This window comes from Oncorhynchus clarkii, chromosome 10 (genome assembly GCF_045791955.1).
Source record: "Oncorhynchus clarkii lewisi isolate Uvic-CL-2024 chromosome 10, UVic_Ocla_1.0, whole genome shotgun sequence".
In the NCBI taxonomy this organism is placed as follows: Eukaryota; Metazoa; Chordata; class Actinopteri; order Salmoniformes; family Salmonidae; genus Oncorhynchus; species Oncorhynchus clarkii.
The window spans coordinates 34,467,123-34,483,608 of record NC_092156.1 but is presented as its reverse complement, the minus strand read 5'-3'; the positions used below and the strand labels follow the sequence as shown (position 1 = coordinate 34,483,608).

Below are 16,486 nucleotides of genomic sequence, written 5' to 3'. Positions count from 1 at the left end.
GTTAAAATATGTAAGGTTAGGAAAGACTATGGTATGAGCTTAGTTCCACAGTTACTTTACACTACAATATTATCATTGTTTTATCCATGTGACCCACATATTGCCATGTTGTACCACAAGCCATTTTTCCTCATGAGCCCATTCCATTCACAATTCAATCTACAAGTAAATGTGTATACTATCCATGGTGTGTGTAGCCACGCACTTACAGATATGTGGATATATTCCTGATGGCAAAAGTAATGCTTTTATTTGCTACATACAAGATTAGTCCTGACACATTCCCTCCAACCAAAGATATTCATGAGAATTGTATTAGTATGGAAAAAACGTGCTGCAACTGCCAGACCACAGATCTTTCTGAGAGAAAGGATTTCATTTAAAACATGTTTCAGAATGATGTGTGAATGTAATTTCATTAGCAGTCCTATTCTTACATAATGATACACATAGAAGGAGCATGTTTCACTAAATGACAACAGTGCCTCTTGGTGGACAGATCGTGTTGTTCCCCAGTGTCACTTGTTATGTAATAATATCTCCACATATCCGTTTTTTTAAGTGATCATTTGGAAATTTCCTCAAAAAGCAACATATTTATTTGCCTGTGTGGCTGTATGTTTTTATTCTCGGAAAGACTGCAACAAATGTATAGTAACAAAAATAATAAAGAGCTTGAGGAAGAAGAAATATTACGTTCACATATAGATATACTTATGTTTGCTAATGCGCGTCTTCAAGATTGAACAATAGAAACATAACAGTTTTGTTTTCAAAAAGAGATAAAGTATTTGTATTGTTATTTTGTTGAAAAGAGGAAATAATGTATTAGCTTTGTATTGTATTAAGACAGGGGTGCTACCTGGTAGGTTTTCGACCTGTAATCTCAGAATTCTGAGTGAGACTGAAGAAAACTTGACAATTAAACACATACCAAGTAGCATTTTCTTTCTTCTAAGTCTGACCCCTACTTTCTCTGTCTTGTTTTCAACCTTGCAGTATTGAATGGTTGCCCTGTTGAAACGCTTTCTCAGTCATTGTCTACTGGCTACTCTTTTAGGTGAACAGTGCATGTCTTTATATGGGCACCAAGATGATGAGATGAAGAAGGGCATCCTCTTCTGGTATTGGTTTGATCAGTTACATTGATTCAATAGAAAGCTTCATATTTACAGTAACTGCAAAGGATTTATCCCCAAACAGCACAATACTTGCCTGTGACCACTGCATGTGGAAACTAGTGTGAACTAGCAAGACAGCTTTTCACTAAAGGTCCTCCTGGAAAATAATATAAAAACGTTATGTCCCTGAAAATCTTGAATCAGACAGTTTATTAAAAACTTATCTAAGGCAGAACTCCTTTGAAACACTTTGGGATAGTCTCTCACCCAAAATGAATTGGCTGATAATTCTATATTTTTTTTGCTGGATGTATATTATTGTATGTATGTATATCATTTTTTTTGCTTATGTTCATTGTATTTTTTTTTTTGAGAAATCAATAAATGTGATTGACAGACAACCAGATAGGTCTGTTTTTGTTCCCTTGTTTCCGATCATTTCACCTCAGATTATGTTTCACATTTCAGTGTGCCTGTATACGCTCATCCATCCTTTAGTCAGTCAATCAGTCATTCAGACAGACTGAGTCTGAGACAGTCTGAAATAATACCCTCTAGTCTACAGGATGACAACACTGACATAAGAGGAAGTTTATGTATTCTAATTTTTGACAGTTTGAGTAAAAGGAGACACCTGTAACAGAATAATTCACAAGTCAAATGGACAAATACTTTCACAGTTAGTTTTGTAAACGTAAACAGTAATCAAACGAAATGATTGGCTGATACAAACTGGTTTTGTATAAAGTTGAATCTGCCCAATAGAGTGAGGCTCTGGGAAAAGAGGAAGTAAGGGAGTGGTGGAGTCAAGCGGTGCCATCAGGCAGATGGATGTAATCTAAATGTAATTTTATTCACCATGACAATCCCTAGGCAGCTACTTCAACACTCATGTATCTTGATTTCTGCTCTCCTCTGGCAGACTGGCAAGCCTGATCTCTGGACTTGACATCTAGCCAAGTACCCCGAGCATAAATACCCTTCATGGAAGACTTTGGACTGTACTGTAGATCACCTGCGTTACAATGTATAATATTAACCTTGAGACAAATCAACCAAAACCACTACATTTTTGCACTTTCTTCATAAGAAGTACAAGATACGTAAATGTGCTAGAGTCCGACTATCTGTTCTATGATTGTTAATATGGCATAGTGGTTCTGACGCATTCACTCTGCTTTGACCACTTTACAAGATTACAACAGAATTTGACTCTCTCTCCCTCCTCCAATCTATCCTTTTTGCGATTGGGATCCAGTGGAGGACAATAGGAAGAGAGAGCAATGATTACATAGCATTAGAGGCATTTGTGGGTTTAAATAGTGTGATCAAGTGTAACGCAAGCGGCTGATATACCAGGCAAGCACCAGCTTTCTCGCTCTCTCACACATTAGGCTTGCATCCACCTGTGCTCATTAACCCCCAGTTAATTTCCTCATAATACTTGTTTGGACTCTTTCCATTAAAATGTTTATGGAACTCCATACTCAATCTCATGAATAATATATAAATATTGTATCTAACCATAACATTACTGTACGACAGAGGTTAATCTAACTAGTTTTTTAAATTACAGTTTATTAAAAATATATATTTGTAGGTAAAAAAGTAATTGTAGTTTACATTGAAACATCTCTTAAAATGGTGGCATTATGCCATTCGCAGCATGTATGTCCAAGCGAAGGGAGGGTAAATTCTTGTGGTTTAGAAGTGATTACGTCACAAATGTTCATATAAATGACTTTGCCACGAACTGTTATTAGCATTCAGGGTTCAGTGAACTGATGTGCATGTGTAGTACACTATGACCTCTGGTGGATATACTGTAGTACTGCAACATAGACCAGACCATGTCCGGGGTTTGAGAAGTAAAAAATGATTCCTTAGTTGTTCATTTTCTCGAAATCTGAAGGCACAACCTAGATCTGAGCCAATGTCTTAAGCAGTTGAACACGTGTTTACTCCAACCTCGTGTTAGTGACAAACTGACATTTTAATTTCTGTAAAAAACAACTCTATCTCGAAGCAGTGCCTTTGATTAGACGGCCTGAACTTGCGCAGTTCGGCGTGAGACGACCGTTAGGCCCGATGACATTGTCGCCATGACATCTTTGCTGCAATCATTGAAGTCATTTGTGTTGATGTCAAAATGGAGGCTGTTATAAAAAAAAACAAAGTCACCATCTAATGGATAATCTCTAAACAATCAGAGTATCAAAGCCAGACGAATTTTCAAAACTTTGCACGTGTGTTCTGTCTCTGGCCCAAACCATTGGTTTCTGGAATCCAATCAGATGGTCTAGAACGGGGCCCACAGATCAATTTCCAACCAAATAAAATCATCAGTTTCTCTCAATGCACTCAATTAGCCCATGTAAGCGAACATATTTTAGGTTGGTAAGGTAGTCTAGCCAGCTATCTAAACTTGTAGTAATCATGGTCGAATTACCAACTGGGGGGGGGCCCCACTGGATTTTGTTAATCACTAAGTCAGCTATCATATATAAAATAAAAAAACGCTATGACAAAATGTGTAGAATTGCAGGGAATTTGCTTTAAAACAGAATTTTATCTCTGCCCCATGGCAAAATGTGTAGAATTGCAGGGAATTTGCTTTAAAACAGAATTTTATCTCTGCCCCATGGCAAAATGTGTAGAATTGCAGGGAATTTGCTTTAAAACAGAATTTTATCTCTGCCCCATGGCAAAATGTGTAGAATTGCAGGGAATTTGCTTTAAAACAGAATTTTATCTCTGCCCCATGGCAAAATGTGTAGAATTGCAGGAAATTAACTCTAAAACAAACTTTCTCTCCTCTAGCTGTTTTGCTCACACGCCCTTAGAAGATTTGACCTAGGATCCCCCAAAAGGTTAGGGCTCTTTCTGACTGCATGTTTGGGAATGGATGTCGACACGCAGACCGGTGAGCCACTGCGGCACCCCATGATGAGTTCAGATGTTTTGTGGCCCCCACCCCCATCAAAGTTACCCATCCCTGTTCTAGAATGTATTTCCATTCTCAAAATTGTACGGGAGGTACTCAGATCCAGACTCAAAAATATTACTTCTGCAGTGTCAATTTTGTAGTAATGCATACGTACTTAAACCATAACTACAACAGTAGCTAAGATCAGTGAATCACTGCATTGTAAATGTGGTTTTGAGAACCCTGAATAAAGTCCATCTGATGTGTCCAGCAGCCCTAGAAGATCTTCACAAATGATCCCATATAAAAGTATTACATAATCACAATGTGGGTCATGGACAAAGTCCTTTGCCTTGTGATTGGCTTTTGATTCAATGATGGCAATGCTGAATTACACATCAACATACAACAACACAACAATCACTGACCTATGGAATTACATTGGCAACATCTTCAGAATTTACAACAATACATGATACGTTACTTGTTTTTCAACCAGTCTATGGTCTTCCAACACCATAACAAGTCCAGTGCGTGATCTCACACAGACAAACAGTGACATAACAATGACTTGACTTGTACAATGAAGACATTTAGCTTCAGTTGATTGTTTTCTCCAGCACTTTGGTCATATGGCCCCTAATACAAATTGGCCCTTTTGGTAAACTCTGTTGAGAGCACTCACTCATGATTAATTGAGCAGCTCATTGGTCTTGCACACATGTGAACTTTAGCCTGATAAAAGATAGTACAGCATATGGAACAAGGCACCAGGGGATAGACTGTAAGACCTAATTCATGCTATTATGCAAACCCGAACAGTAATGTGCTGGTTTTGCTATTCTATTTTCACATTGTCCTTACCAGTATAATTCCAACCATAATGGATGCGTAACCTGGCCAGCGCAGTACAGCTCAGCTCAGCCTGGTTCGGCTCAGTAGTGTGAAAAGAGTGTTACTGTAATGTCCAGATGTGGCTGGTCCCTCAGACACAGAACCCCCCCCCCCCCCCGCTCTTCTCCTACGGCAGGTCCAGCATGCCATGCTCCTCCAGGACCCCCTGAGTTCTGTCATACACCTCTCCGATGGCCCGGACCACCTTGTTCAGCACCACGCTGGCCTCTTCCTGGTTCGTCACACACACCAGCCTGTAGAAGAAGCTCCGCTCAGGCATGGCGATGAAGGCTATCTCCGCTGCCCTGCGTACAAACCAGGAGTGGTGGTGGGCCAGGGTGTGCTGATAGGCCTCACGGCAGAGCTCCGAGGGGCTCCGCAGCCGGCCGCCCACAGGCCCCTCCCCCAGCTTTTCCAGGAAGACCTGCAGCCACAACAGGGCCCGGTGCAGCCGGAGCAGAGTACGACACCCAGATTCTGTCATCTGCTGGAAGTCTACCAGGCCCCGGCTCAACTCAGTGTGGATCATAGAGCGCAAAGACAGGTAGGTACTGCTTGGTGCTGCCACTGAGGCCTCTGTCTCCTCCTGTCCACCACTATGCGCTCTGGTACCAGACACCAACCCCAAGGCTAGGCCCACTTCTCCCTCATCGCTGCTACCTGCCTCCCGCAGGGTCAGGTCACGGATTATGGAAGTTTTGGCTTCAATCTCCTGAGATATGAGTCCAACCATTGGTCCAAGAGCCTCCATGAACCTGTCACAGAGGATGGAGCAGGAGGAGGAGAGAAGCAATCAACAACCACACAGAGCCCAAATAATCCACATCTCTGTTTAGAGTTCATTCAGCCTGGTTCATTCAAGCGGATGTGAATGTCCCTTCTATTCAGCCAGTGAGTGTATTGACTGGCTGGAGTCTGGTCTCTGTGTCTGCATGTCCTGTCTGATGGGCTTACTTGATAAGCTCGTCCCAACTAGCCAGATAAGGCTGCAGCAGCACATCGTTGGTGGGTGCCGGCGCAGCCAGCAGGTGAGACAACAGCTCCGACACCTGGAACTTCTGACCGGGACACACCTCCAGTATGGCCCCGTCCTCATCACTATCAGCCTCACTGCCATTAGACAGATGGCGAGGCTGGGCATGGGGGAAGAGGAGTGGGAAAGAGAGAGTAGAGGTTCATGTGAGTAAATTTGGTGGTCCCTATTAAGTTCATTCCAATAAAATCCAGCTGTGAAAATAGGTTTAGAATAAGGTTGTAATTGCATTTTACCATAGTTCTATCTCTTGTTGACTTACACTGTTTATCTGAATGTAACCTTTAAGACAAGAGTCCCACTGGTAATCCAAACTTCCTTCTGTAAAGAGAAAGAAAACTGCTAAGATTAAGATACAATGTTTTCAAAGATCAGGGGAAAATGTGTTAACTCATCTCAATGTCAATAAAGTGGGAGGAGAGGTAGCTATGGTCTGCTAAAGAATGCACTCAGAAACATTACCAGCACCTTATTCTACTGCACTGTATCCACTGGCATGTACTTGGCATTTGTAACCAACTAGTACAAAATTGTGCCAATTTGTACGTTTTGAATCTCAAAGAATCAAACATTTAATGTACATGTGTAGGTTATTACACGATAATGATCATTAATCATGTCATTTCTAAGTTAATACCTGGTCATTTTTTTTACTGTAAAATAAAGTGCAACCAAAACATGTAATCCTTCAGAATAGTGACAAAACCTCACTCGGCTCTGTTAGACAGACATCATTTATAATCATTATGTTATATGACGGTCCTTCTTTTAGAACATTCTACCAAGCTGTCACACACGGTCATGACCTCAGGGGCAAGGTGCGCCCAATGGGAGTAATAAAGGCTAATTAGATCACTCGTGCATTCCATCTCATATCATGAGACTGACGTCTATGATAATGGGAGATGCATGACAATAGGCTACCCTGTTGATCTAAATAACATACATCATACAATTGATTATTGCAAACTTGTGAATAACAAATGTTGAATTCACATACATCCTTGCAGCATAAACAGCAGTCAACTTCTTGTAAATGGAATGTTTCTTTGTGGTTCCCTCCTCTCTTTCTTTGTTGAGTGCATGTTTTCCTCACTGCAACTAAAGGTATGGTGCTTTATGAAGTTAGAAGAGAAGACAAGCTTGCCCTGATTATGGTGTAGAGTAGCAAGATGTGTTGGTATGTGGTATAGAGAGCAGCAGGGCCGGCTCCAGGCATAAGCGACATAAGCGGCCGCTTAGGGACCCGGCCACTAGGGGGCCCCCGACCCAAAAACGTATAATATAGTGCCTTCAGAAACTAGTCACACCCACTTTTCTTTTTACACATTTTGTTGCTTTACAGCCTGAATTTCAAATGGATTACATTTAGAATGTGTCACTGATCTACACACAATAACCCACAATGTCTAAGTGGAATTGCTTTTAGAAATTTCTTGTGTCAATAAGTATTCAAGCCCTTTGTTATGGCAAGCCTAAATAAGTTCAGGAGTAAGAATGTGCTTAACATGTCACATTGCATGGACTCACTCTGTGTGCAATAATAGTGTCTGTACCACACACAAACAATTATCTGTACCTCAGTCAAGCAGTGAATTTCAAACACAGATTCAACCACAAAGACCAGGGAGGTTTTCCAATGGAAGGGCCCCTATTGGTAGATGGGTAAAAAAAAAGAAGCTGAGATTGAATATTTTGTTTACGTCTCCTTCAGGTATTTCGGAGGGGTGCATGCTATCAGATAATAGCTTCTCATGCTTTCGCCAAAAAGCATTTTAAAAATCTGACATGTTGGCTGGATTCACAACGAGTGTAGCTTTAATTGAGTACCCTGCATGTGTGATTTAATGAAAGTTTGAGTTTTATCGAGTACTATTTGAATTTGGCGCTACGCATTTCCCCAGGCTATTGGCTAGGAGAGACGCTAGCGTTTAAGTGGCCGTAAGAGGTTAAGCATGGTGAAGTTATTTTATTTAAAAATTTTACCCCCTTTTTCTCCCCAATTTTGTGGTATCAAATTGTTAGTAGCTACTATCTTGTCTCATCGCTCCCGTACGGCTCGGGAGAGACGACGGTTGAAAGTCATGCGTCCTTTGATACACAACCCAACCAAGTTGTTTTATTTACTGCTTCTTAACACAGCGCGCATCCAACCCGGAAGCCAGCCGCACCAATGTGTCAGAGGAAACACCGTGCACCTGGCAACCTTGGTTAGCGTGCACTGCGTCCGGCCTGCCACAGGAGTCGCTGGTGCGCAATGAGACAAGGATATCCCTACCGGCCAAACCCTCCCTAACGACACTATGCCAATTGTGCGTCGCCCCACGGACCTCCCGGTCGCGGCCGGTTACGACAGAGCCTGGGCGTGAACCCAGGGTCTCTGGTGGCACAGCCCTTAACCACTGCGCCACCCGGGAAGCCTCATGGTGAAGTTATTAATTACACTTTGAATGGTGTAGCAATACACCCAGTCACTACAAAGATGCAGGAGCCCTTCCCAATTTAGTTGCCAGAGAGGAAGGAAACCACTCAGGGATTTTACCATGAGGCCAATGGTGATTTTAAAACGGTTACAGAGTTTAATGGCTGTGATAGAAGAGAACGGAGGATGGATCAAAAACATTGTAGTTACTCCACAATACTAACATTAATTATTTCAAACCTGCATCCTGTTTGCAATAAGGCACCAAAGTAATAATGCAAAGATTTGTCCTGCCAAAGCATAATGTTTGGTGCAAATCCAACACTACGTCACTGAGTACCACTTAATATTTTCACGGGTGGTGGTAGCTGCATCATGTTATGGGTATGCTCGTGATTGTTTGGATAAAAATAAGCAGAATAGAGTTAAGCACAGGCAAAATCATAGAGGAAAACTTGGTTCAGGCTGCTTTCCAGACACAGGGAGACAAATTCACCTTTCATCAGGACAATAACCTCATACACAAGGCAAAATAGACACTGGAGTTGCTTACCAAGATGAAATTGAATGTTCCTGAGTGGCTTACAGTTTTGACTTAAATCCGTTTGAAAATCTATGGTAATGATCAACAACCAACTTAACACAGCTTGAATATTTTTTTATAAAAATGGGCAAATATTGTACAATTCAAGTGTACAAAGCTCTTAGAGACCCAGAAAGACTCACAGCTGTGATCACTGCCAAAGGTGATTCTAACATTCATTGACTGGTTGAATACTTACCTAATCAAGATACATTCGTTTTTTTTCCATTAATAAAAAATAAAAAAATCTTCCACTTTGGCATTAGAGTATTTTATGTAGATCGTTGTCAAAAATGACAATTCAAATCAATTTTCATCTCACTTTGTAACACAACAAAATGTGGAAAAAGTCAAGGGGTGTGAATACTTTCTGAAGTTAGGAACTTGGTCGGGGTCTCAAACTTACTTTTGAGAAAATAGTAGAATACACAAGATGCAATTTTGAAATTTGCTTGTGCATCAGCAATTTTTATCTGGTTTTGTCCGTCGCTGACAGTCACTCAATCAGTTTACAATTTTTAGATTGGTAAATTAATCTAACCAGCTATTATGGTCATAAACCAAATGGGCACGCAGGGCATGTGCCCAGGGGCCCTGACCTCCATTGATTTTGTTAGTTGCTCATCATTAACATGGTATACTTCTTGGCAAAATGTGTAGAATTGCAGACAATTTGCTGTAGAACTGGACATTCTCTCTGTCCCATGGCAAAATGAGTAGAATTGCAAGAAAGTTTTTATAAAATTGTTAAACGTCTCTCACCCCATGACAAAATGTGCAGAATTGCTGAAAACTTGATTTTAAACTGCAACAACTTGTCTACTCCCCATGGCAAAATGTGTAAAATTGAAGGAAATGTACTTTAAAACAACACAAATCTATCTCCGCAGTCAAGATGGGGACCACTCAAATGTTAGGAGGGCCACTCAAATGTCTTGCCCGTGAGGTGGGGGGCCCCCAACCAAATCACACTTAGAGCTCCCAAAAGGCTAGGGCCGGCCCTGGACCGTAGCCTAACCACCACAAGAGGAAAACAAACGTCTATAGATTCCCAGGTCAGCAGACACCGTGTGATATTATTCTATATATTCAAACAAATGAGGCATGTGTAAATCAACAAAGCTACACTATATGGCTAACACATGGAATGTTTACTGTATAGGCCACATGCTCAGCCACTCAAAGACAGTCACATGCTGCTACCTCAAGTCACAGTAACACACATTCTCTAAAACACACACACAGCCTCCCCTCAGTGTTAGCTTGAGACAAATATGTTACTCACGGAGCCACATGGAGCCAAGGAAGAACAGTAGAACCACGATGGCCAAAGCCGCCTTGCCCTTTATCCCCATGCCGACTGCCTGTATGTGACTCAGCCTAGCCCTCTCTGTCCCCTCTCCCCCTTGACAAGCTACTATGTCTGCCAGCTTCTATCTATCCATACCGTTGCCTCTGCCTCGTGAGTGAGTTCTCTGGCCTTCTCTTCTTGAACAGCTCCCACTGTGTCTTTCTCAGTCTTTCTATTGACCCCTTTACCTCTGACCCACCCTGTCTTCCTCAATCTGTCACCCTCCCCCTCTAACCACCAGACAAAAGTTGCTTTTGTCTCTGCTGTTGTGCCTCACTGCTTTAAGTGGCCACACCCATGACACTAATTCTATCAATCTTTAACTTTTAATCTTAAATTTTTGCTGTTGCAGTTTTCTCTCCTCTATTTCAAATTCAACTCTCTTGCTCCTGCTCTGCTCTGTCCGCTCTCTCCTTCTTTGACTTTGTTCCAGTCCTTCTCTCCTGGCTCCCTCTCTTTTGTTTACCAAACTGTTGATCTCTCTGTGTCAGTCTCCAACCTTGTTGCTCAATGGAAGGGTCCAGAGATTAGCTGTGTTCAGTCAGCCACTGGCTGATTAAGCAAGCAGGTCTGTCCCACCGACCAACCCGACCGACAGTAACCCCCTCACTCTCTCCAAACTCATAATCTGTTCATTTCGAAGCAATACCCATACTCCACACCATCTTATACAAACAAGACTTCTCTCATCACCCCCTTGTAAAAAAATACAATCCCACTTCTAGGCTTGCCAAATTTCTAAGAGCATACCAGTTAGCAATGAGCAATTGGCAGGCCTGTGGCCCTCCAAATTAATAACGGTGTGTGGTCAGGAGATTTGCTCAGCGGCTTTACTGGCGCGGCGTCAGCTACTAGATGCAAATGAACCCATCAGATATGAAAATCCACCCATCAGAGATGCAAATCAGGTCATAAGTGGCAAACTCTGTTCAACTGCTGGTGGTAGGACTTGATGGTCATCTGCTTTAAGGCAAATCAGGTAGTCTAGCAGTTAGAGCATTGGGGCAGTAACCAAAAGGTCGTTCTTTTGAATACCTGAGCCGACAAATCTGTCGAAGGCACTTAACCCTAGTTTTCTCCAGGGGCGCCGTACTACTATGGCTGACCCTGTAAAACAACATTTCACCGCACATTTTGTTTTTTATTAGTAGTATTTTTTCACCTTTATTTAACCAGGTAGGCAAGTTGAGAACAAGTTCTCAATTACAATTGCGACCAAGATAAAGCAAAGCAGTTCTACACGAACAACAACACAGTTACACATGGAGTAAAACAAACATACAGTCAATAATACAGTAGAAACAAGTCTATATACGATGTGAGCAAATTAGGTGAGATAAGGGAGGTAAAGGCAAAAAAAAAGGCCATGGTGGCAAAGTAAATACAATATTTTTTTTATTTTAACAGGCAAGTTAGTTAAGAACAAATTCTTATTTTCAATGACGGCCTAGGTAGGAACAGTGGGTTAACTGCCTGTTCAGGGGCAGAATGACAGATTTGTACCTTGTCAGCTCGGGGGTTTGAACTTGCAACCTTCCAGTTACTAATCCAACACGCTAACCACTAGGCTACCCTGCCACCCCAATATAGCAAGTAAAACACTGGAATTATAGATTTGTAGTGTAAGAATGTGCAAAGGAGCAAAATAAATAAATAAAATAAAATAAATACAGTAGGGAAAGAGGTAGTTGTTTGGGCTAAATTATAGGTGGGCTATGTACAGGTGCAGTAATCTGTGAGCTGCTCTGACAGCTGGTGCTTAAAGTGAGGGAGATAAGTTTTTTCCAGTTTCAGAGATTTTTGTAGTTCGTTCCAGTCATTGGCAGCAGAGAACTGGAAGGAGAGGCGGCCAAATAAATAATTGGTTTTGGGGGTGACCAGAGAGATATACCTGCTGGAGCGCGTGCTACAGGTGGGTGATGCTATGGTGACCAGCGAGCTGAGATAAGGGGGGACTTTACCTAGCAGGGTCTTGTAGATGACATGGAGCCAGTGGGTTTGGCGACGAGTATGAAGCGATGGCCAGCCAACGAGAGTGTACAGGTCGCAATGGTGGGTAGTATATGGGGCTTTGGTGACAAAACGGATGGCACTGTGATAGACTGCATCCAATTTGTTGAGTAGGGTATTGGAGGCTATTTTGTAAATGACATAGCCGAAGTCGAGGATTGGTAGGATGGTCAGTTTTACAAGGGTATGTTTGGCAGCATGAGTGAAGGATGCTTTGTTTGCGAAATAGGAAGCCAATTCTAGATTTAACTTTGGATTGGAGATGTTTGATGTGGGTCTGGAAGGAGAGTTTACAGTCTAACCAGACACCTAGGTATTTGTAGTTGTCCACGTATTCTAAGTCAGAGCCGTCCACAGTAGTGATGTTGGACGGGCGGGCAGGTGCAGGCAGCGATCGATTGAAGAGCATGCATTTAGTTTTACTTGTATTTAAGAGCAATTGGAGGCCACGGAAGGAGAGTTGTATGGCATTGAAGCTTGCCTGGAGGGTTGTTAACACATTGTCCAAAGAAGGGCCAGAAGTATACAGAATGGTGTCGTCTGCGTAGAGGTGGATCAGAGACTCACCAGCAGCAAGAACAACATCAATTATGTACACAGAGAAGAGAGTCGGTCCAAGAATTGAACCCTGTGGCACCCCCATAGAGACTGCCAGAGGTCCGGACAGCAGACCCTCCGATTTGACACACTGAACTCTATCAGAGAAGAAGTTGGAGAACCAGGCGAGGCAATCATTTGAGAAACCAAGGCTGTCGAGTCTGCCGATGAGGATGTGGTGATTGACAGAGTCGAAAGCCTTGGCCAGACCAATGATTACGGCTGCACAGTAATGTTTCTTAGTGATGGCGGTTAAGATATCGTTTAGGACCTTGAGCGTGGCTGAGGTGCACCCATGACCAGCTCTGAAACCAGATTGCATAGCAGAGAAGGTATGGTGAGATTCGAAATGGTCGGTAATCTGTTTGTTGACTTTCGAAGACCTTAGAAAGACAGGGTAGGATAGATATAGGTCTGTAGCAGTTTGGGTCAAGAGTGTCCCCCCTTTGAAGAAGGGGATGACCGCAGCTGCTTTCCAATCTTTGGAAATCTCAGACGACCCGAAAGAGAGGTTGAACAGGCTAGTAATAGGGGTGGCAACAATTTCGGCAGATAATTTTAGAAAGAAAGGGCCCAGATTGTCTAGCCCGGCTGATTTGTAGGGGTCCAGATTTTGCAGCTCTTTCAGAACATCAGCTGACTGGATTTGGGAGAAGGAGAAATGGGGAAGGCTTAGGCGAGTTGCTGTGGGGGGTGCAGTGCTGTTGACCGGGTTAGGGGTAGCCAGGTGGAAAGCATGGCCAGCCGTAGAAAAATGCTTATTGAAATTCTCCATTATAGTGGATTTATCAGTGGTGACAGTGTTTCCTTTCTTCAGTGCGGTGGGCAGCTGGGAGGAGGTGTTCTTATTCTCCATGTACTTTACAGTGTCCCAGAACTTTTTTGAGTTAGTGTTGCAGGAAGCAAATTTCTGCTTGAAAAAGCTAGCCTTGGCTTTTCTAACTGCTTGTGTATAATGGTTTCTAGCTTCCTTGAAAAGCTGCATATCACGGGGGCTGTTCGATGCTAATGCAGAACGCCATAGGATGTTTTTGTGTTGGTTAAGGGAAGTCAGGTCTGGAGAGAACCAAGGGCTATATCTGTTCCTGGTTCTAAATTTCTTGAATGGGGCATGCTTATTTAAGATGGTTAGGAAGGCATGAAAAAAAATAACCAGGCATCCTCTACTGACAGGATGAGATCAATATCATTCCAGGATACCCCGGCCAGGTCGATTAGAAAGGCCTGCTCGCTGAAGTGTTTCAGGGAGAGTTTGACAGTGATGAGTGGAGGTCGTTTGACCGCTGACCCATTACGGATGCAGGCAATGAGGCAGTGATCGCTGAGATCTTGGTTGAAGACAGCAGAGGTGTATTTAGAGGGCAAGTTGGTTAGGATGATATCTATGAGGGTGCCCGTGTTTACGGCTTTGGGGTGGTACCTGGTAGGTTCATTGATAATTTGTGTGAAATTGAGGGTATCAAGCTTAGATTGTAGGATGGCTGGGGTGTTAAGCATGTTCCAGTTTAGATTGCCTAGCAGCACGAGCTCAGAAGATAGATGGGGGGCAATCAGTTCACATATGGTGTCCAGAGCACAGCTGGGGGCAGAGGGTGTCCTATAGCAGGCGGCAACGGTGAGAGACTTGCAGGCTATCTTTGCAGTAGATTGCAACACTGCCCCCTTTGGCAGTTCTATCTTGTCTGAAAATGTTGTAGTTTGGGATGAAAACTTCCTAAGCCAGGATTCAGACACAGCTAGAACATCCGGGTTGGCAGAGTGTGCTAAAGCAGTGAATAAAACAAACTTAGGGACGAGGCTTCTAATGTTAACATGCATGAAACCAAGGCTATTACGGTTACAGAAGTCATCAAAAGAGAGCGCCTGGGGAATGGGAGTGGATCTTGGCACTGCAGGGCCTGGATTCACCTCTACATCACCAGAGGAAAAGAGGAGGAGTAGGATAAGGGTACGGCTAAAAGCATTGAGAATTGGTCGTCTAGAACGTCTGGAACAGAGAGTAAAAGGAGGTTTCTGGGTTGATAAAATAGCTTCAAGGTATAATGTACAGACAAAGGTATGGTAGGATGTGAATACAGTGGAGGTAAACCTAGGTATTGAGTGATGATGAGAGAGATATTGTCTCTAGAAACATCATTGAAACCAGGAGATGTCATCGCATGTGTGGGTGGTGGAACTAATAGGTTGGATAAGGTATAGTGAGCAGGACTAGAGTGAAATAAGCCAATAAACACTAACCAGAACAGCAATGGACAAGGCATATTGACATTAAGGAGAGGCATGCTTAGTCGAGTGATCAAAAGGGTCCAGTGAGTAGTGAGGTTGGTTGGGGTCACGGCGATTCAGACAGCTAGCCGGGTCATCGGTAGCAAGCTAGCATAGGATGGAGGTCTGTTTTTAGCCACCTCGTTTCCGTCGGTAGGATTAGTGGGGTTCCGTGTGGTAGAGGGGATCAATCCAATTCGCAAAAAAAAATACAAAAATAGATATAGTTATAGTTATAGAGGCCCAAGAAAAAAGAAAAAAAAGAAAAAAAATATATCCGGTGTATGTGACAAAAAAATATCATAGCAAGCTCCAGTCGGAGGAACAAAACGACCGCAGAAGTCACAGTTCAGTAGATAAAGGTCAGGTCCTGCTATGTTGTAAATATGTTGTTTGTTGTTCCTGTCTGTTGCTTATTTATCATCCAATGTGGACTGTATACTGTACATACTCTGACATGAGCCCAAATCAATACATTGCAAATAAAGGAAAGCCGCAGGTTCACTCAGATGTTTTCACTGTCATAGTGACCAAAACCCACACACAATAGGAGGTTCCTGCCATAGACGTTGTATATTGTATTGGATATTAACAGGAATTAATCTGTCCTAAATAATATTGCGTAAACATTTTCAGTCAACCTGCAGTAGGTTTTCCTGCAATTTATTGAAGAGGAGTTTGTCAATGAATCTGCAAAGTCTTCCCTGTCCGTTTATGTCAAAGTGAAGTGAAAAAATATAAAATATAATGAAGAGCGCAATCTGGTTCTCACAAAGAGAAGACGCTTTGCATCTGAAAGAAACATTTAGCTCTAAGCCCCTTATTCCGGACTCAGCTTTCGATGTCTTTATCCACCATTGTTGCAACAACAACAAAAAATATTCCTTTTTCACCAACACTTCTGCTAAATGACAATTCTTCCATGGAATTTATGGTTTGCAAAAAAGGAATATGGCTAACCCGGATTTACATCAGCATAAAGGATGGTTGCATTACATTGGCAAGACCCTGGCAAGACATTGCTAACTTGCTATTATCTTCTATTATTGAAAAAAAAACAAGAGAACTGGTATGACATATTGATCAGTAAACAGGGTTCTGTGTGGGTGGGGGGAGGGAATGGTGGGTATTTTATTTGATGTCTTGTCTTTAGTCCTAACCGTTGTCTCTTGTTTTCTTATACAGTAGAAAAGCTCTTTCACCACACCATATTGCCTATGTGACTAGCAGCATAAATGTTGCTTCCTAGGTTGGTGATTGGCTGTAGACCAACAGTATCTTGAA

At 42.4% G+C, this 16,486-nt stretch overlaps 1 protein-coding gene across 1 annotated transcript; it reads right to left on the bottom strand.

Moving 5' to 3' along the window:
* Positions 1–3,850: 3,850 nt before the first annotated feature.
* Positions 3,851–10,800, bottom strand: LOC139418323 (glycolipid transfer protein domain containing 2b). Its single transcript, XM_071167691.1, has 4 exons — positions 10,265–10,800; positions 6,237–6,295; positions 5,896–6,074; positions 3,851–5,696 (listed from the first exon to the last, which is right to left on the bottom strand). Exons 1-4 carry the CDS (start codon positions 10,332–10,334, stop codon positions 5,069–5,071), a joined length of 936 nt encoding a protein of 311 aa, XP_071023792.1. The 5' UTR covers positions 10,335–10,800; the 3' UTR covers positions 3,851–5,068.
* Between the last annotated feature and the right edge of the window lie 5,686 nt (positions 10,801–16,486).

Coding starts and splice junctions, on each gene's coding strand:
- LOC139418323 (XM_071167691.1), bottom strand. CDS start 10,334: ATGGGGATAAAGGGCAAGGCGGCTTTGGCCATCGTGGTTCTACTGTTC. Junction 6,296..10,264: donor CCTTGGCTCCATGTGGCTCC/GTGAGTAACATA, acceptor TTCTCTTTACAG/AAGGAAGTTTGGATTACCAG. Junction 5,697..5,895: donor AGTTGGGACGAGCTTATCAA/GTAAGCCCATCA, acceptor CCTCTGTGACAG/GTTCATGGAGGCTCTTGGAC.